This window comes from Bombus vosnesenskii, unplaced genomic scaffold (assembly GCF_011952255.1).
Source record: "Bombus vosnesenskii isolate JDL3184/JDL3185 unplaced genomic scaffold, Bvos_JDL3184-5_v1.1 scf7180000013340, whole genome shotgun sequence".
Taxonomy (NCBI): Eukaryota; Metazoa; Arthropoda; class Insecta; order Hymenoptera; family Apidae; genus Bombus; species Bombus vosnesenskii.
In genome coordinates, this window is record NW_022882977.1 from 688,459 (window position 1) to 715,024 (window position 26,566).

General features: G+C 43.3%; 2 protein-coding genes across 11 annotated transcripts in view; both read left to right on the forward strand.

The window, feature by feature from the left end:
- Window positions 1-24,931, forward strand: part of LOC117236238 (disco-interacting protein 2) — a 41,245-nt gene extending 16,314 nt beyond the window's left edge. For 3 of the 10 annotated variants that reach the window (XM_033499013.1, XM_033499015.1, XM_033499009.1), the window contains 14 exons: window positions 2,313-2,384; window positions 9,794-9,931; window positions 13,141-13,335; window positions 13,651-14,143; window positions 14,266-14,602; window positions 14,685-15,498; window positions 15,583-16,013; window positions 16,104-16,335; window positions 17,347-17,477; window positions 17,597-17,983; window positions 18,217-18,552; window positions 18,614-18,910; window positions 18,999-19,549; window positions 19,641-24,931. In XM_033499013.1, coding sequence (XP_033354904.1) covers window positions 2,313-2,384; window positions 9,794-9,931; window positions 13,141-13,335; window positions 13,651-14,143; window positions 14,266-14,602; window positions 14,685-15,498; window positions 15,583-16,013; window positions 16,104-16,335; window positions 17,347-17,477; window positions 17,597-17,983; window positions 18,217-18,552; window positions 18,614-18,910; window positions 18,999-19,549; window positions 19,641-19,893 — 4,667 coding nt within the window. In that variant the 3' untranslated portion in view covers window positions 19,894-24,931. Of the gene's footprint in view, window positions 1-2,312; window positions 2,385-5,807; window positions 6,024-9,793; window positions 9,932-13,140; window positions 13,336-13,650; window positions 14,144-14,265; window positions 14,603-14,684; window positions 15,499-15,582; window positions 16,014-16,103; window positions 16,336-17,346; window positions 17,478-17,596; window positions 17,984-18,216; window positions 18,553-18,613; window positions 18,911-18,998; window positions 19,550-19,640 lie in introns of all 10 variants that reach the window. The other 7 variants (XM_033499011.1, XM_033499006.1, XM_033499014.1 and 4 more) reach the window with 5 other exon arrangements.
- A 1,206-nt stretch (window positions 24,932-26,137) lies between these two features.
- Window positions 26,138-26,566, forward strand: part of LOC117236241 (band 3 anion transport protein) — a 45,759-nt gene continuing 45,330 nt past the window's right edge. Inside the window, exon 1 of the mRNA XM_033499020.1 lies at window positions 26,138-26,460. The gene's annotated coding sequence lies outside the window, so the exon portion shown is untranslated. The remainder of the gene's footprint in view (window positions 26,461-26,566) is intronic.

The window sequence follows — 26,566 nt, forward strand, 5'->3', positions numbered from 1 at the left end:
ATCGTTCGCTGCACCCGCGTTTTCGAGCTGCTGGCGAGCCCATAAACACGCAGGTAATTAGGTAGAAAATGGAACGGCGCGGGTTTGTCGAAAGACTCGGGGTCGTTGAAATAAATTCAGTGATAATATTGCATGACCTAGTTTGGTTTCGTGTCGGTGCTCGTAGCTGGAAAAATCGTGTCTCGGCCGTTAGCCGATCGATTCTATGCATTTTCTCGAGTTACGATGCGTGACGCTAGCATGCCAACTCGTTTCGCATCGTGCGGGACACGTGGGCAAGCTGTGTTGCGACGCAGAAATTTACAACGCGTACCCTTTCTAGAATTTCGCGGACGAAAAAACTCGTCAGACCGCTTCTTCCTTATAAAATTAATCGTCGTCGCTGAAAACAATGCGCCGTTAGCGCCGCTCAAGCGGCTCGCTGCTCACCTATCAACAGTTTTAACGCAGTAAACTACATTGCCTACGATCTTTCATTAAATTCAAAATTAAATGATTTACGTTCGCCAGTTCTCAGCGTTCATTAATTTACAATAGGTTACGTAATTACGTTAAGCTACGGTTGGCCGATAGAACAGCACCACGTGAATCGGCGAACGTGGTTCTAGAACAGGTCTGGGAAATTTGCGTGTTCGAAGCGTTTTAGGAATTCCATTTCTCGATAGATTTCGTTGGTCTCGTTTGGCGAGGTCGCTTTCAACCAGGTGTCTCCATGCTTCCACCTCGTCCCCGCGAATTGTCCAGCCAATTTCTACCGTTTCTTGAACGAACGCATTCACCGATCGTCCTCGAAATTCCACGGGTTGCGTGCCACGAAGAAATTACCTGAAACGAGATCGCGCCACGAGCTATCGAAATAGTACGTCCTTTTTCGGTCTCTCGATGCAACGAGCATTGAGAAATTGATCTCTCTTATTTAGCCATTCGTTCGAGGGTAGACTGATTCGACGCGCAATCTGCCATCCTCTTATTTACCTATTTTCGTGTACGTGCGATTGGTAATCAAACGTACGAACGTTGCATCGTCGAACCAACTTCGTTCCATTTCACTAACCGTGCTTTGGGTTGGCAACTAAGTGATTGTATTAAGTAATAGTATTGACAATGCTACCTATTGATAAAATCCGCAATCATTTAGTTGCCAACTCAATATATTAACACTTTACCGACCGATAGTCGATTAATCGGTTTTTGTCACCAACGCTTACCGACCGATAACTTATTAAGCTACTTTTTCTCGCCGACGATCTTTCTCATTATTTGAGCAGTAATTTGTTATTTAGTTCTAAGGTACCTTATTCAGTTGCGTCAGTTGCGTTGCTTTGTAAGCTCCCACAGTTTTATATCAATTTGAAAAACGTACCGTTCGCGATGACCAAAAAGAATGGTATTGGAGAGTCTAAACCGAAACAGAGTCGGCGCCAGGAAGAATCTGCGCTTGAGATGCCGGTCGGAAGTGCGTATGCTGTTGAATCGCTAGCGGTCGGTAACGTTTTAATGCTTTGACTGCCACGTTGGTCATATATGACCGGCCATGGTTTCTCCTGTGACGCTACGGTGGTCACTAGTGATCAGAGCGCTTCAACTTCTTACAATTGTAAAAATTGTATGAAAATTAACAGTTAGGGCATTTTGAATATAACCGATAAATAGAAGATACTTTGTAATAAAAAGTGCCCCATTGAACGATTAAACATTTTTATTCGAACATCAATAAAAAAAAAAAATGAGAACAAATCTTGCATCTAACGGTGCATTGTGTTTGCATCCATATCATTGAGGGGTAATCTACGAATATTATTATAAACATACCTTAGAAAATAATTGTAAATGCTGCTTTATAATCATATAATTGAAGTTAGAAGTGTGAACATACCTTTATATTATATTATATGTAGAATGAGCAAATACTGTTTACTAATATCTTCTACATGTTCCAACAATATATTCTGGACGTTTTTCTTACGACGAAACAACGAATGCGAATGGTTTGTTGAAATAAACGAAGCCTCGTTATAATATGTCGCTGTCTTCTGTTACCAAGGCGCCACGGTGGTCACCCGTGACCACCAATAAGATAAACGGTGCATTGGGGAAGAATGTTGTCTTACGTCATCAGTTTATTATTATTTTGCCATTATATGCTTTGAATAATAAAAATAGTCCCGTGGCGTCCACAGCGGAACATGTGATTACGGCGCGGCAGTCAAAGTGTTAATCGCTGTTCGAAGTTCTGCTTGCGTAAGGCGGCGATATCAGCGGAGATCGCTCGTAAACAAACTCGTACTGATCGTTGCGATTTCTTGTTTCAGGGGACATTACACAAAAGGGATACGAAAAGAAACGGACGCGTCTACTGCAGCAGTATGCGTCGAAGCAGTTGGGTGAGTCGAACGTTTCATCTGGTCGGAAAAAATCATAGCGAACAAGTCATGGTCATCGTGGTTTCATCCTTAGCGAACATCGCGCGTGGACGAGAAGCTCGCGACGGAATCGCAGCCGCGCGGCTCTTTTCTACGTCACTTCCGTGTACGGATTTACGCGCTGTTCCCTAGCCCGAGTTCTCCGACATTTTATTTTTACCATGGACAACGACCAGTGATTTATCGTCTGCTGGTGCGTTTATCGACTCGTTTAAAAGACGCGAATGCGAGTCAGCGACAGCCGCTTCACTCTATCTCGCTTTCTCGCTGCGTCATGTCGGCGCTACTTGCAACACGTTTTACGTTGCTCGAGTAGACGCTAAGCGACACGCGAGGGGTCTCTGTTTCAACGTTTCGAAAGGATCGTTAACAATCCGATAAGAAAGAATGCCCGAAAAGAAAGCAGTTGCGACCAATTGCTTGTTTTCTCTCGAGTTACACGTTCAGACTCGTCGAAATATAATATGCATTAACTGGAAACTTCTTACGTACCAGTTGTTACATTCCGATTCGTTGGATCGCGGCGGCATCGTTCGAAAGCTTCTCGTCCTCGTGGTCCGCGTCAGCTCGCGCGATAATCTCGCGCGCGCCTATTGCGTCACATCCATACGCAACCAGTCTCTCATTCTCTCTCTAGTCGTTCGTAATATTAATCACGTTCCGATTCTCAAGAGACACGAGCATTGCTTTGCGCACAATGCCGGCACACGCAATCGCAATGGGAATAAAAGAAGGAACGAAGCGGACAGGGCCGCGTGTTCTTCGCCCCGGCCACCGTTTTCCATTCGTCGTCTTCTACCGGTTTTCCTCTCTTACGCAATCCCCTTATCGCGCGCTCAGGGTCTCCGGTGCTGGTTCTACTCCCATGTCAAAGATATTTCCACCGATTTAAACCAGCGTATCGTTTTTCCGGCAATGCCATCTGCGTTTCGCAATGGAAGAACGCGTTTGCCACGGCATTCTTTCCACTTTGTCTGGTTTTCTCGAATAGGAGAATCGCCCTGACCCAACCGGGGCCTCGTTCGTTTCCATCCGAACGAACAGCTAAGTGGAATTGCCTGTTGCAAAATCGAACGCGTGACCTTGTAACGCGGCAACAAACTCGTTTACAATTACCGTGGAATTAAGTTGGTTGGAATGACACGTTGAAGGGATACGTGAGTTTGATGTTCGGACGAGTTCGATTTCAAGCTTATCGATAACGCCTTTTTCATCTTTTTAATTGCGAAATAAAGAGCGACCAGTTGAGGTGTAGCAGCGAGATCGCAACGTGTGGACCGGTTAAAGCTTGGCCACGATCACGAGCTCGGCCGCGCCTTCGGCAATGGCTCGTGGCTGCAGCTGCGATCGGTCGGTCCGCTGCGATCGGCCGCAATGTACATACTGTTTAACTGTACTTGCATACGGAAGAGCCACTTCCGCGTTATCCGCTCGTTATACGCGACGTAGGTACTTGTGCTATTGTCGCGCACGAGGCTTCCAAGCAAAGACAATTTTCTCGCTGCTTCGAGTCACGTTTGATTCGTGATTTCCCAACCGTTTTCCTGCACGCGGAAACTCGTTAGGTGTCTGCCAGCGGCGCCGTTTCTTTTTCTCTCTCTCTCTCTCGCTTTTTCTTCGTTTTTTAACTCGATTACGATCTCCACGATGCACACCGCTGCCTATAATCCATTCCATTTATCGCGAACCTCTTTCATTGTACCAGTGGCGAACACGACGAAGCGAGTTGCCTGGTCGCGTTCAGATCCAACAAATTGTTCGCAGCGAGAGAAAGCAGTTCGCTTAGTGAGTTAACGTCTCGATGTGCAAGCAATCGCTGATAATCGACAAGATCTTCACGGGAATTTCGATACCGGTAGGGAAACACGAAATCGCAAGTAACAGGCGATCAGCTGAAATAACTTATGGTTTTATACGGAAGAATCGGCACGAGGAATTCCGCGTTGTCTCTAAGTACATAAAATATGTGTCTAACGCAGATGTTTCGCACGAGCCTTCTTCTTAACTCGCTTCGTCACGCGTCTTTCTTCCCTTGCGTTATTTCAAATGGAAAAATAGAGAGGAGATTGGAAGGTTCGCGCGTACCAATCCTTCGAATATCACGGATTTATATAAAGTTCGATATTTGATATTTGAATATTAGTTAAATCGAGAAGTTGAGCAATTTTGGAAATAAAGGTGGTTGATCGTTGGAAACTTCGATAAGTGGTAAAACTCGTGGAACTTAGGTGTCTGCAAACAGGTATTGGGTTGTCCGAAAAGTTTCTTTCTTTTCATAAGGTGATAATAGATGGACAACAATTTCTGTTTTATATTATTTTATCGAATATTTATTTTTATATTATTTTATTTATTGAGATATGATCCATTTCGTTCTATTTCTATTACTATGTTCGTGCATAATTCAATAAACTAATATACAACAAGAAAACATCATGCGTCTATTATTTCCTTATAAAACGGAAGAAACGTTTCGGACAACCTAATATTTCCAAGTTGCAATTCGTCCTCCCATTCAACGATCTATCGTCGCTTTTGATTCACGACTATCCTAGCAACTGCGAACAAAAGGTAGCTTCTGCCTGAGGACGTACAATACCTATATATTACGTATAACCAATGATTATCCTGTCACGCCATTGTATTCGCTGCTTCATCGGTTACAGCGACATCTCGTTCTACCTTTTTCGAATAACTTGCGACGATGTAGCGCGGCGGGTCGCAGGTTCGTAGATGTCGCCGCATCTCGTTTTCGATATTCAACGCGTTTGCAGAACTATGCTCGAGCGTACTCTTTTGGAAGCTGCAGGACCGCGGTGTCGTAATACGCGACAATTGGAAAAAAGGAAGGATGGAGATTCCTTGGTTTACAGCGATGGTTATCGATGGGCGTGATTCCATTAGAGAGAAAAATATGGTACACGGCAGCGAACGACCCGAGCTGGATTTACACCGCTGGTTACGATATTGTCACGGTTCGCTCGAATCTTATTAAATTCCATGGAGCGTGACCGTACGCGCAAGCGTTCCCTCCACTCTCATATTCTCGAATATCGTAATCGAAGAAACCGTGACCGTAACCGTAAAACTCGGAACGCGTTCAAACGGCGACGGGATTCTAGAAAAGTGGACATTTGTGTCGGCCGGCCCATTATTTGTCAATCGTTGAAATCCGCTCGAACGTGTTATACACAGCGTAGGCGTTCGCGTCTAACCGATGGTAACGGTGGCGAAGATGGTAAAGATGGAAAAAGGGGTAGGAGAGAAGAGAGGCAGTGAAAAACTAGCCTGCGAGTTTCCCCTGCTTTGAGAATCGGAACGAGAAAACAAGAGAAGAGTCTGGAGGGTGGCTTTTGCATATGCACGTGTGTGTGTGGCACACAGGGGCTGGAAAGGATGGAGGAGGTGTCGGCGTCCTCGGTATCGCAGGGGTCGAGAGAACGGGTTATGGAAGCGGCGGTGGTGGTGGTGGTGGTGGTGGTATTGGTGTCGGTGGGTGCGTCGGCGTCGGCGTCAGCGTCGGCGTCGGTGGCCGACCACAGCCACGTGCACGTCGCACGCAACGCCGTGTCACGCACAACGAGAAGCGCTATCATTCAGGTAGCGCCAACTATTGCACGATTTAACGTATATACATATACATACCATATACGATAGATTTACCTATATACATACATACATATATATATATATATTTTCTTTATCTCGTATCACGCCTAGAGAATTAGAGTTTAGCTCAGCGGCTCGTGCGGAATCTACTTACCTACTAAGCGGAGCAGCATTTAGTCATTAGAGATACCACATTGTTAGTGATGTGTGGATTGTCGTTTCGGTAGGAAACATTATTTTCATTAGTTATCCGATGTTGTTACGTTCACCGAATCAGTGTGCATTTTCGACTGTTCGTGTAGTTTTCTCTCCTCACCGATTTTTCGTTTCCTCGTCTGTCTTTACTTAGCGATACCGACCTAATTAATTAAATAGTTCTCTTAATTCCTTCCTAGCTACTTGTGTTTCGTTTCGTCCGATTATCTGGCCCTTTGTCTGATTTAACCGCTATGCGGTTCGTTATACGAAGGAGCAAGGTAAAAGCTAAGAAGACTGAAATCTGACTTCCAATTAAAACGTTATCGATCTGTTTTTAAGAAGTTAATCGAACGTGTAAAAGTGCGCGTCAACCACGTCTGTGTTTGTTTGTGTGTGCCTTTATTTATTTATTTACGTTTTTTTCTTTATATAACGCCACGTTGTTCGCTAGATAACGTAAAGCAAAGTCTTTGATAGAAATTTCCAGAGGGCTTGGTAAAGCGGCATTGTCGGGCCGTAAAGAAGAGAGGAGAATAGAGTTCGCGAAGGTACAAGAATCGCGATATCCTCCAAAGAGTTGTCTTTATACGCGGAAAAAAATTTACGAGGAACGCAAGCATCAGAAAGGGATCGCTGAATAGCTGACAGGCTGTCGAGCACTCGTTGGATAATTGCGATGCCGTTGGTGCTCGTCTTAATTAAGCGACGAGCCCCTCGGGCTTCGCACTTCACGGCACTGGCTGCGCTTCCACCACTCGTTGGCTTTTCCCGTGAATCCGATCTCTCTGCACCGTGCCATTGCTAACCGTAGAAAAAATCACGTTGTCGCGAACGCGATCGAATTAATCGTTAGGCCCTTGGTTCTCGGTCGATTTGTAACGCGAACGCGTGCAAACAAGCCGATTAATGAAACGTCGTTACAAAGTACGTATTTGTCGATTTAACTGGAAGTCAGATCGTAAGATATCGTAAAGTCGATCGTATTGTACATATGAAATTTCCCAATGTTAACGAATTAGCGAGTTTAGTATCGTGCAACGACGCGTGTAGATAACATAGATTATTTTCAGCGAATTCGTGTTGTTCCGCAACACGATCGCTGATGGTCTGTCGTAAGTGTGCACGATTTAGATCTTTATCCACGCACGTAGATATGATGTACAGTAACAGTCTAATTGTGCTTTATCGATCGAACGGAGAATACGTTTAGCCCATTCCGTGTTACTTTGATCTCATCTAATCGATCACGTTTGCTTTTTCTCTTTTTTTTTTTCTTTTTTTGCCGATGATTTCGATCTCGTTCCTACGCGGCATCTGTTCAGATGAGTCGCAGAGGATCGCCGGATCGAATCATCGCTCGAGCCATCATCATTTCACGTGTCACGATTCATCCGTAATTAATCTTAGTAATCCGTAAATCATCATTCTCATCAGTAGTGATCACAGGCATACACGTGGTTCAACCTCTTCATGTTCATCTTCTCTGAAAGTATGTAATTTAGATAACGTTAAATATTGCCACAACGACCGACCAAAGTACGTTAATTCAATTGTTAGAAATTTAAAGCACGCAAAAGTTTCTTATTTTACCATCTGCTATCCGATCCATTGCTATTTTCCAGACCCTAACGGACAGATAATGTCGATGGATCGTAGGATTTAACAAAGAAAGAGAAAAAGGGGAGAACAGTGGAACGATTTAAAGGTGCATAGAACTTGAAGAGGTTATCACGTTCTTTCTTTGATGTAGCTCGCTTGCTTGTAATCCCTCGTACGTACCGATTCGCGCAGAGATGCTTTTACACCTTAGATACCTTTGTAATTCGACTTAGCCGAGACCGGTTGTTCCACCTTCGGGTGACTCGAGATCGCAGCCAGCCATCCGTTGGCATTCTTGCGACTTGCTTCGACACACTCGCGAATCTGCCCGCAACATCTCGATTTTTCCGTATCGGCTATTAGTCGACTCGCTCGAGCATTGACAATTTGTGTGTAAACAATCGCGAAACCGTGTTTCCGCATACTTGCTTATTCAAACGGATGATAATCCCGGAAATTCGTGATAACGTTCCAAAGATGGCTTACGAGACGCTCTTCTACTACTTTTTTCTTCTATTTTTCCCTCCCTTCTATCTTTTCTTTTTTTTTTTTTATTATTTTTTCCGATTGCTTTTCTTTTTCAAACTAATAGCCAGTCTTTAAAATGCACTGTTACACGCGTTCAGCAGTTTCTACACGCCGGTATCGATAATGAAGAAAAGTTGCTAAGACCGTTAAGTCGTATGCGACTGCGAGTTGCTACGACCAACTCGATCGAATCGTTACCGACACGCTGTTCCTACGAAACAGACGAAACCAAATTTCTAGAGACTGTTACTTAACCGAACGACGTTGTAAAATGATCGATCGTTTTAGAGTTGTTTAATTTCCCTGAACAGAGCAATGTCCTTAGAAACTGTACAATTTGTAATAACAGCAACTCGTGTTCCGCGGCAGATAAAGATAAAGAAGAAACAACGAAGAGAGAAAACACAGCAGTCGTACAATATCCTTGTTTAATGCCTTTGGTCGAAGGAAAGAGACGATTTAAAGAAAATGGTGAATCTGGTATGAAGCTCTACTTTATCGATTTATGGTAGAGTCGGTTGAAAATTTAGCGCTATCGTAGCTGTTAATATGTGAAATTGCACGCAGACCTTTCGGATCGTTTCGCAAACGTTGAAAGATTTCTATCTACGAGTCGAGCGAGACGAGACTGGTATGATTTATCCGCATATTCGCCGATAGTAAAATCGCGAAACACGTTGGTCTGGTGCTTAGTCGTCGCGTTGCATTCCAAGCGTCTTTAAAAGCTGCCAACTGGAATTCAAGTTACGTGGAAGTGGTCCCGCCGGCGAGATCGAATCGCGTCACAGCCCACCTCCTCTTCCGACTTCCCTGCGCCACTGCACAGCTGCGAACAATCGATAAAAGTGAAATCGTCGTCGTGGCAGCTTGCGAAGGTGGAACGACCGATCATCGACGGCGCCGTTTAGAACCTGCCCGAACAAACGACTCTCTTCAACCCCTTTCCAGTTTCTTCGTTCAGATCACACCCAATTTAGAAGAGAAACCCACCATGGAATAATAACGTCGAGACGAATGGATCGAATTTGTTCGTATGCCGCCCTTTCTTTGCCCAGTTTCGTCGTGCTCCACCGTCGGTCAAGTTGAACAGCAGGCGATGATATTCGGTTGGCAACTAAGTGATTGCGGATTTTGTCGATACTACCTAATGAAAAAATCCGCAATCACTTAGTTGCCAACCCAATAAATTCCAATGGAATTTAAATGCCACACTTGAGGCGATCGTAGCGCGCGCAAAGGTCCATTCGTTTCGTCCTGTCCAAGTACAGCCCTGTACTCGAGACGCCTGCCCTGCAAAACGAAAGAACGTTGGTGAAATGTGGTTCGTCTGGGTACGGTGGTAGAAGACACACGATAGAAATTTAGCGATCCCTGCCACTCCTGGTAGATCTCCTTTCTATGTCTATGTGGCGTTGTTGTTGTTGTGTTGCATGCAGGAGGCCGGCTAGTACCTGGCGGGATCGCCAGTCCCCCGGGATCTGGCGGCTCCACCGGAAACACCGGGAATTCGAACTCAGCGGCTGCGAGACGCGGCAATCGCAGACTCACGCGCAATGAGAGCCGCTATCATTCCGGTGAGTACATCACAGCTGGACGATTAACACTAGAACTACCGTACCAGTCAAATTGACTGGTTTTACAATTTTATTTTTTAATTCTTACTTCGTGTTATATTTTTTCCCCCAATAATGTAATTGCAACGATAACTAAAAGAATAATATAATGAATTTTATTTAGTTCTTTATGTATTCAAACTGAAAATAATTTTGTATCAAGGCTAATTATACCAATAGCAGTCAAAATGACTGGTTTTACAATTTTATTTTTAAATTCTTACTTCGCGTTATATTTTTTTTCCTCAATGCTGTAACGACTTTCGCAACGATAACTAAAAGAATAATATAATGAATTTTATTTAGTTCTTTATGTATTCAAATTGAAAATAATTTTGTATCAAGGCTAATTATACCAATAGCAGTCAAAATGACTGGTTTTACAATTTTAATTTTAAATTCTTCGTGTTATATTTTTTTTTCCTCAATGCTGTAGTGACTTTCGCAACGATAACTAAAAGAATAATATAATGAATTTTATTTAGTTCTTTATGTATTCAAATTGAAAATAATTTTGTATCAAGGCTAATTATACCAATAGCAGTCAAAATGACTGGTTTTACAATTTTATTTTTAAATTCTTACTTCGTGTTATATTTTTTTTCCTCAATGCTGTAACGACTTTCGCAACGATAACTAAAAGAATAATATAATGAATTTTATTTAGTTCTTTATGTATTCAAACTGAAAATAATTTTGTACCAAGACTAATTATACCAATACCAATAGTCAAAATGACTGGTACTTGTCAAAGTGTAAAAGGGTCCTACAATCTGTTTATCGAACCCCAATTAACCAGTTTCCTCGTTTCGTACAGCTTGCCACGCGTTTTTCAAATTTTTACCGCGTATCATTCGATACGACGATATCAGTTATCAGGAAGATTTCGGATCGATCGCTAGATCGCTGGATGTTAACACTAGAAACACCACACCAGTAAAACTGACTGGTTCCACAATTTTATAAATGTGTCGACCCTCGTTTGGAGATCATGGTCATGCGTGGAACATGGAATTGCTCCCGTAAGAAAGTAATAAATCGATAAATATACAAATATTCTATTACTACGTATTTTTTTTAAAAGACCAGTCATTTTGACTTTGGTAGAAATAACTTCGTGTTAACTATCGGTAGTTCTAGTGTTAAACGATCGAAAGCGACGAAAAGAAACGTTAACGAGTCCTTAACCCTCGCACGACGGCGATACGAAATACATGCGCCACCGTTTATTTATTGAAAGCGTAACGGCGAACGATTCTCTCCGTCCCTCGATACTCGTTCCCTTGTAAACCGGCTTCATCCTACCTTGCTTTCCCGTCTAGTTTATCTTCCTTTTTCCCCGCTATCGTTTCCTCCTTCGCGTTTCCCACCAATCGTAAACGTCTGGTTCTCCCTGTCTCTCCTTCCTCTTCCTTCGTCCACGCTTTTTACGTCTCGATGAAGTAATTAAAATCCGCGTTACCTTTCTTCCCCGGAGATAACACCTGCTTCGTGTCGTTTCGCTGGAACACGACGGATCTTGAAATTCGTGCTCGGTGCAGTGCAGCTCCGCCGGCCAGCCACTCCAACATATTCAAACGTAATGGACGAATTAGTAAGGAGGCCGTCGTCGCAAGGGTTAACCCAGCAATCGTAGAAACTGGACGCGACGAATTCTCGATCAATAAGATTCCACGCTGACGTTTCGCCGTGTTACGCCGCGGCAATTCCACGCGATCCCCGTCTGCTCTGTCTTATCGGTGAGAATCGTATTGATCGAGGGTGCGTCGCGGCTCGATCACACGGTATTATTAATCGAAGAATTAAGATCCGCTGCACTGGACACGCTTGAAAATCGTGACTTGCGTGTAAATGAATGAAAAGCTCGATTAGCTCGGTACACGGAAACATGGTTGGCGAGTGCAAGGAATGCGCTTTCGGTGCCAGTGGTCTCCACTCTGACAAAGCATTCGCTGCGTCTGAACGTGTATGCGGGCAATTACTTTTAAGCAAACTGTAAAACCCGTAGCTACTACGTAACGCTATACGATGTGACTAGCCTGGTATCGTACGATCGTTGGCAAATGTGTCGAAAGAAAGTGTCCTTTGTCGAATTCGTTGCGAAGTAAAAACCGCTTAACGTCGAAAGTAAGCGTCGTCGATGGAACGTGGAAATCGGACGGGCTTTCCGCATGTTGGCGAATCGAAGCCTCTTACGTATACACACGTACGTGTATCTATATCGGTAGTAGTCGTCGGAACGGAACGAAAATCGAACGGTTCTCTGTGCGTTAAACTCCGTGTAGAAACTTGGTTTATACAGAGGAAGAGAGATGCTTGACCGGCACATCCCGCAGCTGGTGCACCGTTAGCGCTCGAAGAGGACCAACTTGGAGCGCGCAACATAAGTCCGTGTCGATCCGAGTAACATTTGCGCGCCTCGTTTACACGGAAACTCCGATCGAAAGATCACAATAGTCGCTGTATGCATCCTCTTCCCCGTTTAGCAGCTATTTTCGGTGACCGAAGAGTCTTTGATTCTTGTCGCGTTTATTGTTCGGCGCGTCGACGCTGTTCCAGGTATTTTTAATTGTATGGAAGAAGGATATTTTTCAAATCTATCGAAAGGCATAACGAAGCGTAATAAAGACGAGTAGATTGGATGAACAAGTCGTTGCATTTCCGGCCGAGCTATACTTCTATCGTTATTACGTTCTAACGTCGGGACACAACTCGTTACGCGGAGCAATTGCGCGATTGCACGTGAGAGTGCAGGCTCGTGTACCGCTAGAAATAAGATAATTCGACGCGCTTGGTTCTTGACAAATTCTCGACAGATTAGCCCAGCAGCCAGCTACGAGAGCCTAGAAACTTCGAATTTGCTGGATTCTTTCGCCGTGGAACGAGTTTGAAAATTGTCGAAATTTCCATGCGAATGCCAATGTGTGTCTCTATACCGAGCAGACACTCGTTAGGAATTGAAAGGACACGCGTGATCGTAGAAAAAAAAAAAAGGAAAAAGCATACTGTTATGCAAGTTGCGTAAAAGCTTTGCCGCATACCGACTTAGGCTATGGTGTTGAGCGTTGCAAGATTTTTTCGCGTGTCTTCTTTATTATAGCAGCTAATGCCGATGCGTTATGAAAAGTTCGCGAGCTCGTTCGGTTGATTAATCGACTCTGAATGCCCAGAGGTGCGCCAGGAGGCGGTGCAACAAGCTTTGGCAGCGATGCAGGGTCGTCCGAAGCCGTCGTTGCCGATGCCATCGAAAAGAACCTCCGTGATGGCTAGGAGTCCCGACCGAGAGCGTCGCGACAGCGGGGAGTCGAGTAGCGACGAGGACAGCGTCGTCACCGAAGAGAGTCCTGGTGCTGGTGGTCCAACGGGTATATATCCTCAGATATCGTTATTGTCTTCCTTCGCTTGTCTCCTTCTATCGCTACGATAAATTCCCTTCATCTTGCTCACTGTATAGCTAGCTCGATCGTTTACCTATTTGCACGCGGCAAACGATGGAACAGGTTATGCGACTTTTTAATTGAACGCAGCGCTTGCGTTCCGTACGGTTAATGCAAATCCGTTGTGATACTCGAGATACTCGAGACAAGCGACTCGTGGTACAGCAGTTTAGTACCATCGAGAAATAACGACGAAGAGGTGATTCTCATGGCTGTCGGAGTGATTGCATGGGGGAATTTTAGGCACAGGACTGTCGGATACCAGCAGCACCGGTTCGGCGCGAGACACGCCTCCGCCTCCGAGACCACCGGCTAGGAGACCTCCTTGCGCGGACATCACAGATATCGCGGAATACACGCCTCACGCGTACTGCAACATCCAGCCGCCGGACGTGACGCACACCAGCAACACTCCGGCTGCACAGCAGTCGACCAGGCGACCTGGCGCTGATCGAGTGAATCGTTATCACGTGGTCGAGGATCAGAACAACACCGGCACTACCGGCCGCTGGAAAGTATCCGCTAAGATTCAACAGTTGTTGAATACTTTGAAACGACCGAAACGACGACCGTTGCCTGAATTCTACGAGGACGATGACATCGAGCTGGAAATCGCCGCCAATCCCAAAGATCCGAACGCTCCGAAACCGGAAGGCGGCTCTATGACCTCCGCCGTTGGCGAGCCACTGTCGGTCGCCGCGGGATTGCCCAGGTCGCTCGAGGCCGCCATACAAAGGTAAGCAGGTCGGACGAGGGTTGTAATTTTGTTGTGTTTGTTTCTTTTGCTTCTTCTTGGGTCATAGAGTATTCGACGATGGAGAGTTTTGAAGAAAACGTACATTTTTGTAAATTTCACAGGTATGGCTCGGCATCGTATAAGGCGCCAGTGGCGACAGTTCTCGATCCAAACGGCAAGCTTTGCGTAACGCTCACCTATGGAAAGCTTCTGAGTCGTTCTCATAAAATAGCCTACACGCTGTTGAACAAGGCTCTAAGTCGCGGCGGGGATTGTTGTTTGAAACCTGGCGATCGGATCGCTCTGGTTTACCCAAACAACGACCCCATTAGCTTCATGTGCGCATTTTACGGTTGTCTTCAAGCCGGCATTGTGCCTGTGCCGATCGAAGTCCCTTTGACGCGTCGAGACGCAGGCTCCCAGCAGATTGGTTTTCTTTTGGGCAGCTGTGGAATTCAGGTGAATCAACGAGCAAAGTAACAATCTCGCTCTGCTATTTCTACCGAATTTCCTCTCCAAGTATATCGAAAATGGTTTCTAGGTGGCATTAACCAGCGAAGCTTGTCTGAAAGGTCTGCCAAAAACGGCGGCTGGCGAGGTAGTGGCATTCAAAGGCTGGCCAAAGCTTCACTGGTTCGTTACGGAACATCTGGGCAAAACGCCGAAAGATTGGCTGCCACCGCCGCGATTAACCGACGACACTCCGGCGTACATTGAGTACACGACGGACAAGGACGGGTCGGTGATGGGAGTGACGGTGACGAGATCGGCGATGCTGGCACATTGTCGAGCTCTGACGCAAGCCTGCGGCTACACGGAGGGAGAGAACGCCGTCTGCGTTTTAGACTTCAAACGAGAGGTTGGCCTGTGGCACAGCACCCTCACCAGCGTTCTAAACGGGATGCACGTGATCTTTATTCCGTACGCTCTGATGAAAGTAAATCCCGCGAGCTGGATGCAAATGATCACCAAGCATCGTGCCAGCGTGGCTGTGGTGAAATCGCGAGACCTCCACTGGGGTCTTCTTGCCACGAAAGATCACAAGGACATTTCCTTGTCGTCACTGAGATTGTTGTTGGTCGCGGACGGTGCCAATCCCTGGTCACTTTCTTCCTGCGACCAATTCCTTTCGGTATTCCAATCTAAAGGTCTACGGCCTGATGCCGTGTGTCCGTGCGCGTCCTCCAGCGAAGCTCTCACCGTATCGGTGAGAAGACCAGGCCGTGCTGGAGTAAACGCCACTGGACGAGGCGTGCTCTCTATGTCTGGTCTGAGTTACGGCGTTGTCAGAGTCGATCAAGAGAATTCTCTCACTTCCTTGACTCTTCAAGATTGCGGCCAAGTGATGCCCGGAAGTATGTTTCTATGCCAACATTGCCAAACCGTTCTACTTTAAGCGATTCGTAGAGAACGAAATTGGAAACGTTGCTTTTCTTTAGGTATCGTTGTTGTGATCAAGATGGAAGGACAACCGTTCATCTGCAAAACCGACGAAGTAGGCGAGATCTGCGTGCATAGTTCGGCAACTGGAAACCAATATTGGGGACTACAGGGACTGACGAATAATACGTTTAAAGTCTCCCCGCTTCAAGCCGATGGAAGTCCGCTGGGTGACGTAGAATACACCCGTTCTGGTCTATTGGGTTTTCTGGGTCCTGGTGGTCTTGTGTTCGTTTGCGGTTCGCGCGATGGTCTTATGACGGTCACGGGAAGGAAACATAACGCCGACGATATCATTGCTACTGTGTTAGCCGTTGAACCCATGAAGTTCATTTATCGTGGAAGAATAGCCGTTTTCAGCGTACGCGTCCTCAGGGACGAGCGAATATGCGTCGTTGCAGAACAAAGACCCGACTGCAGCGAAGAGGAAGTACGTTTTTAACGATACTCTCGAATCGTTATTCGCACGACGCGAATTCTACATGTACGATACACATCTGTACGACGTTTATTTCCTCAGAGTTTCCAATGGATGTCCCGGGTACTTCAAGCGGTAGATTCCATTCACGCTGTTGGAATATATTGTCTGGCGTTGGTTCCGCCAAATTACCTTCCGAAAACACCGCTGGGCGGTATTCACTTGTCGGAAACGAAACGACGTTTCCTAGAGGGTACTCTACACCCGGCTAATGTTCTTCTTTGTCCGCACACTTGTGTTACCAATCTACCCAAACCACGCGAAGTCCATTCAGGTAAGAGATTGCACATTCACCTGTGAGTACTATCCCCGAACCAGGTGTCAATTAAAATTACGGACCTTCGATGAATTACATGAATGTCAGCAAGTACAAAGACGTATATACGTTCTTTTTTGTTGTAACATTACTTCGTTTTTTCTTTGCCTATTATAATTTAAGCGAAGACCCAAGAAATTGGTACAAGGTTCGATAGGCTGAACATTTAACGGCGCACAACGATGCTGTATTGATAGAAGGTTTACCAATTTGTCGGATCGTTTCGCTTAAATGTACACGAGAATGATTAATTGGGAGAATGAATGAGCAGTTCTTTTATAATTAATTCGCGGTCACAATATCGCTCTGTTCAAAAATTCTCATTAACGTGAAGGAACGTAACACTTACGCTTTCTTACAAAGTTATCAGTAGGCTTCAATAACTTAGCACAAATGTACAAAGTATATAACTGTCTCTTGCTACATATCATGTATTGTTAACCCACCCAACACTAAAAATATTTAATGCTTAGCATGTTATTCTATTATTTTTGCCCTTCTTTCTTTTGGCTGAGTTCCGAACACCCTAGTAGTAGTCCAAGCCTATAGACGAATTGTTTCTAGCGATGTGAGATTCCTCTTGATATTCTCTGTATATACAAGTACTCTGAACTTTCACGCGTGCAGGAAAAGAAAATGCTGCCTTTTTACCTTCGATCGGTTGCATCCATGTTTTTTTTTCTTTTTTACACGATGCTTTCCTGTAATTTCACATCGCTACCTCACCAGACGTTCACGTTTCCGAGAAACACCGAATTGATTTTTGTTTGATAAGTATGTACAGTCCATGGAATGCTCAGAGCACGTCGATATAAAGGACGCGCGTAAATCACCTTTCGACAATAACGAACCAGTTCACGTACCTAGCTTTGATTTTCCGGCCTCAGTCAGGGGAGAGTGTGTGAGCTACTCATTATTGGGTTGAGTGTTTGTGTTGGTTTACTAACGGAATGGTGCGGGGGCGTGTAGCGGGGGATTCTGTTGCAGACGTTGGTCCGGCCAGTGTCATGGTGGGCAACATTGTTCAGGGTAATAGACTAGCTTCGGCCCAAGGACGAGACATGGGTGTCCTAGACGAGGATAGTGATAATGCTAAAAAGGTTCGTCTTTGCTAGAAATTGTTTCTTCTTTTCAAAGATAATTGTTACTAAAATTTCTCCGTTTATTTAACTTTATATCCTCGTTTTGCCATTTGCATTCTAATATTATTGATTTGCAGTATCAATTTATTTCGGAAATACTTCGATGGCGTGCTGTCAGTACCTCCGACCATGTTATTTTCACGTCGCTGAATGCAAAAGGAGCCGTAGCAACTTCCTTGTCATGCTCTCAGTTGCACAAGAAAGCCGAACGGATCGGCAATCTGTTGTTAGATCGTGGAAGAATCAATACCGGAGATCACGTGGCATTAATATTTCCTCCTGGTACTGACTTGATATGCGCGTTTTATGGTTGCCTGTATGTTGGCGCCGTGCCAGTTACGATTAGGCCACCTCACCCGCAAAACCTCCAAACCACTTTACCAACCGTTCGCATGATCGTGGACGTCAGTAAGTCTGTGCTCGTGCTCACGAATCAAAATATCCTGAAACTGTTGAAAACAAAGGTACATCGATACGTTATGATTCTAATGTACTCTACGTAACACGATCAGTATCTTGTGTTTAACCCTTTAACTGCTCAGCTTGAACGGGTCATGACGATTAACTTTTACGTTCTACCCCCCGTTGCTCGACAAATATCTTCCTGAGTTATCCTTGGATTTCTACTAAAGCGGTTAAAGTGTTAAAATCTATCTCACGAATGATTAATCTGGCTATTTTCCTTGCTATTGTACAGGAAGCGAATAATGTTGTCGACATTAAGAGTTGGCCGACGATTCTCGATATGGACGACATGCCAAAGAAGAAGCTACCTGTTATGTACCGAGCGCCCACAGCGGAGATGCTGGCTTATTTGGACTTCAGCGTCTCGACGACGGGGATGCTCGCAGGAATTAAAATGTCCCACGCAGCGGTGACGTCTCTTTGTCGTGCCATGAAACTTGCCTGCGAATTGTATCCATCTAGACACATCGCTCTATGCTTGGATCCCTACTCTGGATTAGGATTCGCTCTTTGGTGTCTGAGCAGTATATACAGCGGTCATCATTCCATACTTATACCACCGTCGGAGGTTCGTTTCCATATCGTAAACGTGGGAACGAAAAAGAAGCTTTTAATATTCTTGTTTGTAGGTGGAAGCTAATCCGGCATTGTGGCTGTCGGCAGTTAGTCAATCCAGAGTAAGAGATACATTCTGTTCTTACGGTGTGATGGAATTGTGCACGAAAGGTCTCGGTTCTTCTGTTCATGCTCTGAAAGCGAGAGGCGTTAGTTTGGCCTGTGTTAGAACGTGCGTCGTTGTCGCTGAAGAAAGACCGCGAATCGCACTTACTACGAGCTTCAGTAAACTCTTCTCCGCTTTGGGTCTGAGTCCCCGTGCGGTCTCGACCTCGTTCGGATGTAGAGTAAACACCGCTATTTGCTTACAGGTTCGATCGCTTCCAAATTTCCAAAGATTATTTAACATTTCCCTAAGGTTTTTGTTACTCGATGTTAAATAATACGATTGACACGCAGGGTGCATCGAGCCCAGAACCTTCTACGGTATACGTTGATCTCCGCGCATTGCGCAACGACCGAGTATCCCTGGTTGAAAGAGGTAGTCCGCACTCTTTGTGCCTGATGGAATCAGGCAAATTATTACCAGGAGTGAAAGTAATCATTGCCAATCCAGAAACGAAAGGTCAATGCGGAGATTCTCATTTAGGCGAAATTTGGGTGCAGTCTGCTCACAATGCCAGTGGCTATTTCACGATATATGGCGACGAGAGCGACTACGCGGATCATTTTAATGCTCGCCTCGTAACAGGAAACACGAATGAAGTTTACGCCAGAACTGGTTATCTCGGTTTCCTAAGACGTACCGAAAGCGTTCAACAGTCGGTTATCAGTGACATTCCCGGTGACACATCTACCGAGGCGGATCTGGTTCCTGGTGATTCTGAGTTACACGATGCTGTGTTCGTGGTTGGCGCCCTCGACGAAGCCATTTTACTTAGAGGAATGCGATATCACCCGATCGATATCGAAAACAGCGTAATGAGGTGTCACAAGAAGATAGCAGAATGGTAAGCAGAATAACAATGTGAAAATGGACATCACATTTTCAAACATAGTTCTCTTTTCGGTTGTGATAAAAATTATTTGTACGATTCACAGTGCCGTATTCACATGGACCAACCTCCTAGTAGTAGTGGTGGAACTCGACGGAAGTGAAAGCGAAGCTTTAGATCTCGTGGCGTTAGTTACCAGCGCTGTACTAGAAGAACACCATCTGGTAGTCGGTGTGGTAGTCGTAGTAGATCCCGGAGTAGTTCCAATAAATTCGCGTGGCGAGAAGCAACGAATGCACTTGCGTGATGGTTTCCTAGCGGACCAGCTCGATCCGATTTACGTAGCGTATAACATGTGAGCGATATCAGAGAACGCAGAAAATGCATTACATAACGAACAACAAGAGACTGGTATCGTACTTTCCAGTCATGTCCTTACTACCATGCCGACGCATAGGTATTCTCGACTCAAAGTCGCGAACTGCATTTCAAATTTTTGTCCTTTGTTAAAGGAGGTGATCTCTCTACGGAGAAGTTGGAATATATTGCGAGGACTCGACGTATTTTTAAAGCGAACATCGTCCCTAAACAATTTATATCCTTCGTTTGAAAGAATAACGTGTGTATTCAAATTTTTTATCTCGTCGATGTATTAAAAGGAGTAAGAAAGTTCGTCACACTTTGAAATTTCCAACCGCTTGGTTATCGATACTTATTACTTATGAGAGGAAGCATTACTTTCTGCGTTGTGAGTAGCAAGTGTGAACGCTCGTTAGGAGAGAAGGAGAAACAGGAAGAATATAAAAGAACCGCTGTAGACAGGAAATGTCGACAAACGATTACTTTATAAAAAGTAGTCGACCGAGAATTCTACTTAAAACGATGAAGAATGTCGAAGGATATGCTGAAAGCATTATGAATGCTTACAGAGTTAAGGAGATTTACGTAACCATTCGTATAGCATCAACGATTCTCAACTCGCAGCGAAGAAGCAAAAATGCAAAATTAATCTTGAACATCTTCGAACTTGAGACTGCCACGGACAAGTATATACAGCTCAGACATGACTCAGCTGTTTTTGCTAAAATTATGCTTTTATACATTGTATTACCTGAATATTAAAGTGACGAATAGTACCAGTCATTATTTATCAACGACATCAGAACGGTAGTGAGCTTTTTTATAAGAGGAAAATGGAAGAAGTTATTTTAACGAAGATGTAACTTTAACGAGTGAGTTTCATTGAGAAATCGCACTTCATTAAAAAAAAATGGACGATTGTTCCGCGAACTAGGTACAGGTATATACAATTATCTGATGTCTATTAGAAAAAGTAAAAGAATTTGATACACTTTATCGTAGACTCGTGTAGCTTGACAATTTTTTACTACATAAAGTAACGGTTAGCTAACGTAATCACACTATTGTAACGTAAAAAGTTTTAACTGTCTACATTTTTTCTAATATATCGTTGCTGGAAAGGCATATATACATAGTTCGCTATCGCTCTGACTATCTAATTTTCGTTCGGGGAAGTTTCTACGTTGTTGGTGTCTTACAACGATTTTTAGATGAATCGATTTGGAGACATGGCCGAGTGGTCGTAACTTCAATTCGATAAAGGTTTCGTTACATTTAGCTGCGTTGCGCACAACATCGCTCTTTTTATACGTTAAAGTATTTATATTATATTTCACAGCACGCAGTAAACCCTGAATACGGTGTTACATATGTTCTGAAAGTGTACTTTTTTTATACTCACGTCCATTGAAAGTTTACTCTCTTCCAATTTCGACGAAAACAATGAACACAAAGTAGTGTATATGTATTCTTAAGTTTGTAAAGTTTGAATGAAAATGATTTATTGCGTGCTGAGAGGGTACACTTTGAAAATCAGCCGAATCACTTAGACAATTTTTCCATAAAAAAGAAAGACTAAAACGACGTTAACGCAAATTTGCATCTCAGGGTTTTACATCATTTATGACAAATGATATGATATAAAAAAAAGAAGAAGCTATTTAGAACAACTCTTTTTGGATGACATTTAAAAAGGAAGACAAGGAATATGATAGCACAAAGAATTCAAGCAAGAAAGTAGTCGAAATAAGTAGCGCCGATGCGTCTGACCCTGCAGTTTTTATCTCTCTAGCCGATATGGAAAAGTTACCCTCGAACTATAAATATCGGTCAACGTATACGCCAAAAATTTAAATATACGCCAACTTTCCTCTCCTTTTCTTCTTACCTTTTTATGCACAAATGCGTTCTTTTCGTGAAATTGGTCTTTTTGATCAAAGCTCAATCTACGTATATCAACAACGCTACGACAATAATCGACTTTCGGGTTAAAATCACTTATTTTCTTTCTTATTCTTACATTCGATTAAATTTACGTTTAGTTTTATTTGTTAACCGACCAGAGTTTCAATCGAGCGTCATAACTGAAAGTTCGATTACTTGGAAAATTGTATCAATTTCCATAACAGGTTCAAATGACAACGAGCGAGATATTGGCAACGTATAGATCATTGTTGGCCTATCGATAATTATTTGCAAGCGCAGAGATCTACTCATGCATGTATGTACGTATACTGTCTACGCCATTTTGCTCAAACATTGCGGAGAAGTAGAGAAAAAAGCAAAGAAGTAGATGGGAAGAATTACGATTAAAACCCGAAGGTCGATCGCGTCCTTTCTCCTCTTATTGGAGTTTTATTATTTTTGAGATGTTTTCTATCGATGTGTACATTTGTTGATAGTTTTATAATTTTATATTCTTATTTTAATATAATGGCATACGACTATGAGGCGTGCACCGACCCTCGAGGTACCGTGCATCGGCTCTTGCCAGAAACGTGTTGCAATTTAAACGAAGCGGACTTGTCAATTTCATCTTTTTTCTTTGCGTCGTTAGAAGACTCGTATTAAACTTCGTACGAAAATAGACGCGCGTATTATCTTCGCTTTACATATTGTAATTTTCTCTTGTATCGCGCACTGTAAGAACGTAGGTAGTGCGATGCAACCTGTTCCACAATTTGGTTATGTTTACAACAGAGATATAACCTACGCTAACAATATTGGCGGTTTCTACAGAAAAATGAAATTTCACGCGAAAGAAAAGAATATCAAGGCCTATTTTTGAACGGAACAATATTTTGCGCAATGTTTCTCCCGGCAACAATAACACTCGTATATATTGATCTAATTCAGAATATTGAATCGTTGAAGTGTAAGAACGTAAACTATTTACGTTATACGTGAAATGAATACGAGTAGACTAAGTAATCGCACAAGGCGTGTCTATAATAAATACGAAGTAGTAGAGTTAAATACGAGCCTCGTAATTGAAGAAGCCCAGTCTATCGGGAACCGACTCCGATCATCGACGATAACCTCGTTGACGCGATATGCATAATTCGCAAGTTATAATAATAATTAGTTATCCCATATTCCGGGCGCCAATTTACAGGCGCCAAAATGTAAATACGTATAGAAACAGACGAGTTAGGCTCCTTTTCTTCGATACGTCTTACATTTCTCACGGTTGCTGTAATCGTATTGGACACAATGTTTATGTTCGTTGCGATACAACGTACGCGAGAATATCGAATTACGAGCTCTTGTTCGTTTCATCTGTTTTGTGTTGGTAGCAACGAAACAGTGACTATCATCGGATACGTACAACAGTAGGAAAATGTAAAACGTTTCAAGCGTAAAGGGTGTTAAATACGGTTCTATAGACCCTCTCTTTATTACTTTTTCTTTTTTTTTCTCTCTCTCTCTTTTAATGATTAAGGTATCGTGCCATGTCATCTTACATCCTTTCGCGCTTTTACGCACGAAGAGACACCGATGATAATAATAAAGAATCGCGCGTCGCCGTTCTACAGGATCGTATATCAATTCACCGGTATTTTATTTAAATAGTAGCTGTACGCCGAGTTTCTCGGAACGTTAGGCTACGTAGAAGCGTGCGTTGTGTTTGCGAAGATGAGGATGCGCGCGACGAAACTGTTTCTTCGTGCGTAAAAGATCCGGAAATACAGCGGTGCACCCCGATCACGGTAGGAATGTGCAGCGTCAGGAAGTTTTTATCGAGTTTGACTAAAAACACACACACACAAAAAAAAAAAGAAGAAAAAGAAGAACCCCGTCTTTTTATTTATTACATAGCAGTAAAGCTATACTTTCGCTTTTCGTTCCTGTTAACCTATCTGTTTAGAAAATGTGTTCGTCTAATTTTCAAGTACAAACCGAAATCGTATTCTCACTTTTGACTGGTTCGTTCGTTTACTGTGTAATGTCCATTCAACGATCTGTACAGATCTGTACATCTTCAGAGTGTTTCTACCGAGCTATAACTGAGTGAGAGGAAAAGAGCGATTGAGAGTTTTTTCACGAAAGTTTCATTATCGAGAAAGTATTTTCATTGACGAGTATGTACCGCGCTAGAGTCGCGCGCCGATTTGTTTGATATGCGTATACACACGAATCCACGGACCATGCAAATGGGGTCATCGAAGGATCGAACGAAAAGAGAAGGAACGTTACGCAATCCTACGAGTGGGGCTGAGAGTGCGTGCGTGCGAGCAACCCGATTGTATTATGTATAAATGTTGATAACTAGTTGATAGAAACGTGAAGATACTTGTCACGCCGTTAACGATCGCGTATTATCACGTTCGATTCGGAACAAAAAAAAAAAAAAAAAGATAGGTCGATCGATTGTGAAACCTTAGGATCTCTCTGAGAAACGGTATCGCGTAATCCTGGACCCTGGTTTAATGGTCCTAGGCTGTGTAAATACTACCCTTGTACCCATTGCGTTTAGAGGTTACTAAGGTACAATATAGTTTGTACGTTGAAGTATATATATATTATATATATATATATAAATATTACCACACAGAGTAATAATATAAACGGTCGCTGTCCTTACCAAGCCGTAGCATTTTGCCTATATCAGTCGGACGAGAATATTAATATTTCGTGTATCCACCCCTCGTACCAAGTACCAGCCCGTTTTCATTCCTTCTCGTCTCTTCGATCGAGACGCGGAAGGATTGATAAAAAAAAAAATACAGAAAAGAGAAGAAAAAATAAACGGGATAAACGCGAGAAATCGAAGCACAGGAATTATAGGAACATCATAGCAATTTCTCTATGGTCCGTAGCGGACTTTTTCCTTGTTTCAAGTGAGCAAAAAGGAAGGAAAAGAAGGAGGGAACAAAAGGAAGCAATGAAACAACACAATCGGTCGTGTATCGTACCACGTGTTGCATCGTAAATTACTCGAACCTTTAAAACCAAGCGCCTCTTTGTAACCCATTCGATATTCACGAGGAGCTTCGCGAGCTACCATCAATAAACGTAATGTACATTTTTTTGCAACGAGCCGCACTGTTTTACGCTGCCCCTATTACTCTCCTCGTTATATAGAATAAACATTAAAAAAGTGTCGCGTATTATTCTCTAGCGGAACTCCTATTCTGTTACGTTTGAAAGTTATATTTTTGTTCCGTTTTTTTCTCTATTTACATTTTATTTAAATTTAATTGTCCAGATAAAAAGTATTTACGTAAAAATTGAAATCTTACTACCTAAGTAAGTTTTTATCGATGACGAATATATTTACATTTTCGTTATCAATCGTACCAACGTGAAACTTTTTCGCACGCTTTTTATTTCGATGTCTTTTGCACTCTAACGTATGCATAATCGCCTGTCGCCTTACATAATAGCGCATCTGTATAAATTTTTCGAGAACAACGTTATCGCGTTATTTATACATTAATTTCACCCATTGGAAGAAAATCCTTGCAAATATCTCACCTCGTAAATTAAATCGAAACACCGTGTACCATTGTCTTAATGATAATCGACTTCTCGAGTTAAATGTTAACGAGCGAAAGGTAAGTGCATACCAACCTGTTCAGTTGCATATAGATAAACGCACATTTCAGTGAGCATGAAACTAACATAAAATCATAGATTAACAGTGCATCAAACAGCATTATGACTATGTAATTCAAATGCATTTACATAATTTGTACATAATTTTAACGTCACTTAGGTTTCATTTCGTGTACAATTTACGATATTTCCAAGTTGAACATCAATTATATTGCTTGACTATGATATTGAATGACTCGAAGTTTTAAATTGTTTCTTCCGAATGGCTTCGGTATTTACGATTGAACTATAACATTTACCACTACATATTCATTCAACCATCCATACAAGGACAAATAATACGCATGGTAAACTGAAATCTGACGAATGTAAATCAGAAATAAAATTACGGATAACGATCCCCTAATAATTATGTGGTGTTTCATCGATTAAGATATACATTTGGACTATGTAGTCTGAATCGTATGAATTACCACGTGTAACAAAGTCTGGAGGAATGGCAGTGTTTAAAACTACATAACTTGTAAGGTTTTCGCGCGATAAACAACGGAGCGCTGCGATTGGTTGGCGTACAAATTTGATTCCGTTTCGTTCTTTCCCTTTCTTTCTCTCTATCCCTCTTCTGGTTTCGCCGCGTCCACCGGTCGTCGCGTTGAAGAAAGACCGAGTAACGTTTCCCCAGGGAAGTCGTAAACGACTTCAGTCCAGAGAGCCTCGAACCGAGCAGTTCCGAACAGTCTGTCAGTGACGGTGGTTTCGTGAACACGATCATTGTACCAGTCGCTTGGTAAACGTGTGCGCGCCGGTTGAAAAAAGTTGTTACACGCAGCCTCTACTGGCTCTCCTAGCAACGCGGTGTCGCCTAAAGACAATGACTCCACGTTCCAGTGGTTAGAAGTATCGAGCAAATTACCGACAACCGTTCGAACCGTTTTTTTTTCTTGATCGAGGCCAGACGGCCACACTACCTCTAGGAACGGCTCGACGTGTATCGATCTCGAGCAAGGGTATGTAAACATTTCGATTTTTCTTTTCCCGATCGATCATTATGTATGTTCTCGGATATAGGGTTCCTTCAAATTCCGAAAATTCCATTGATGTTTCGGTGGCAGC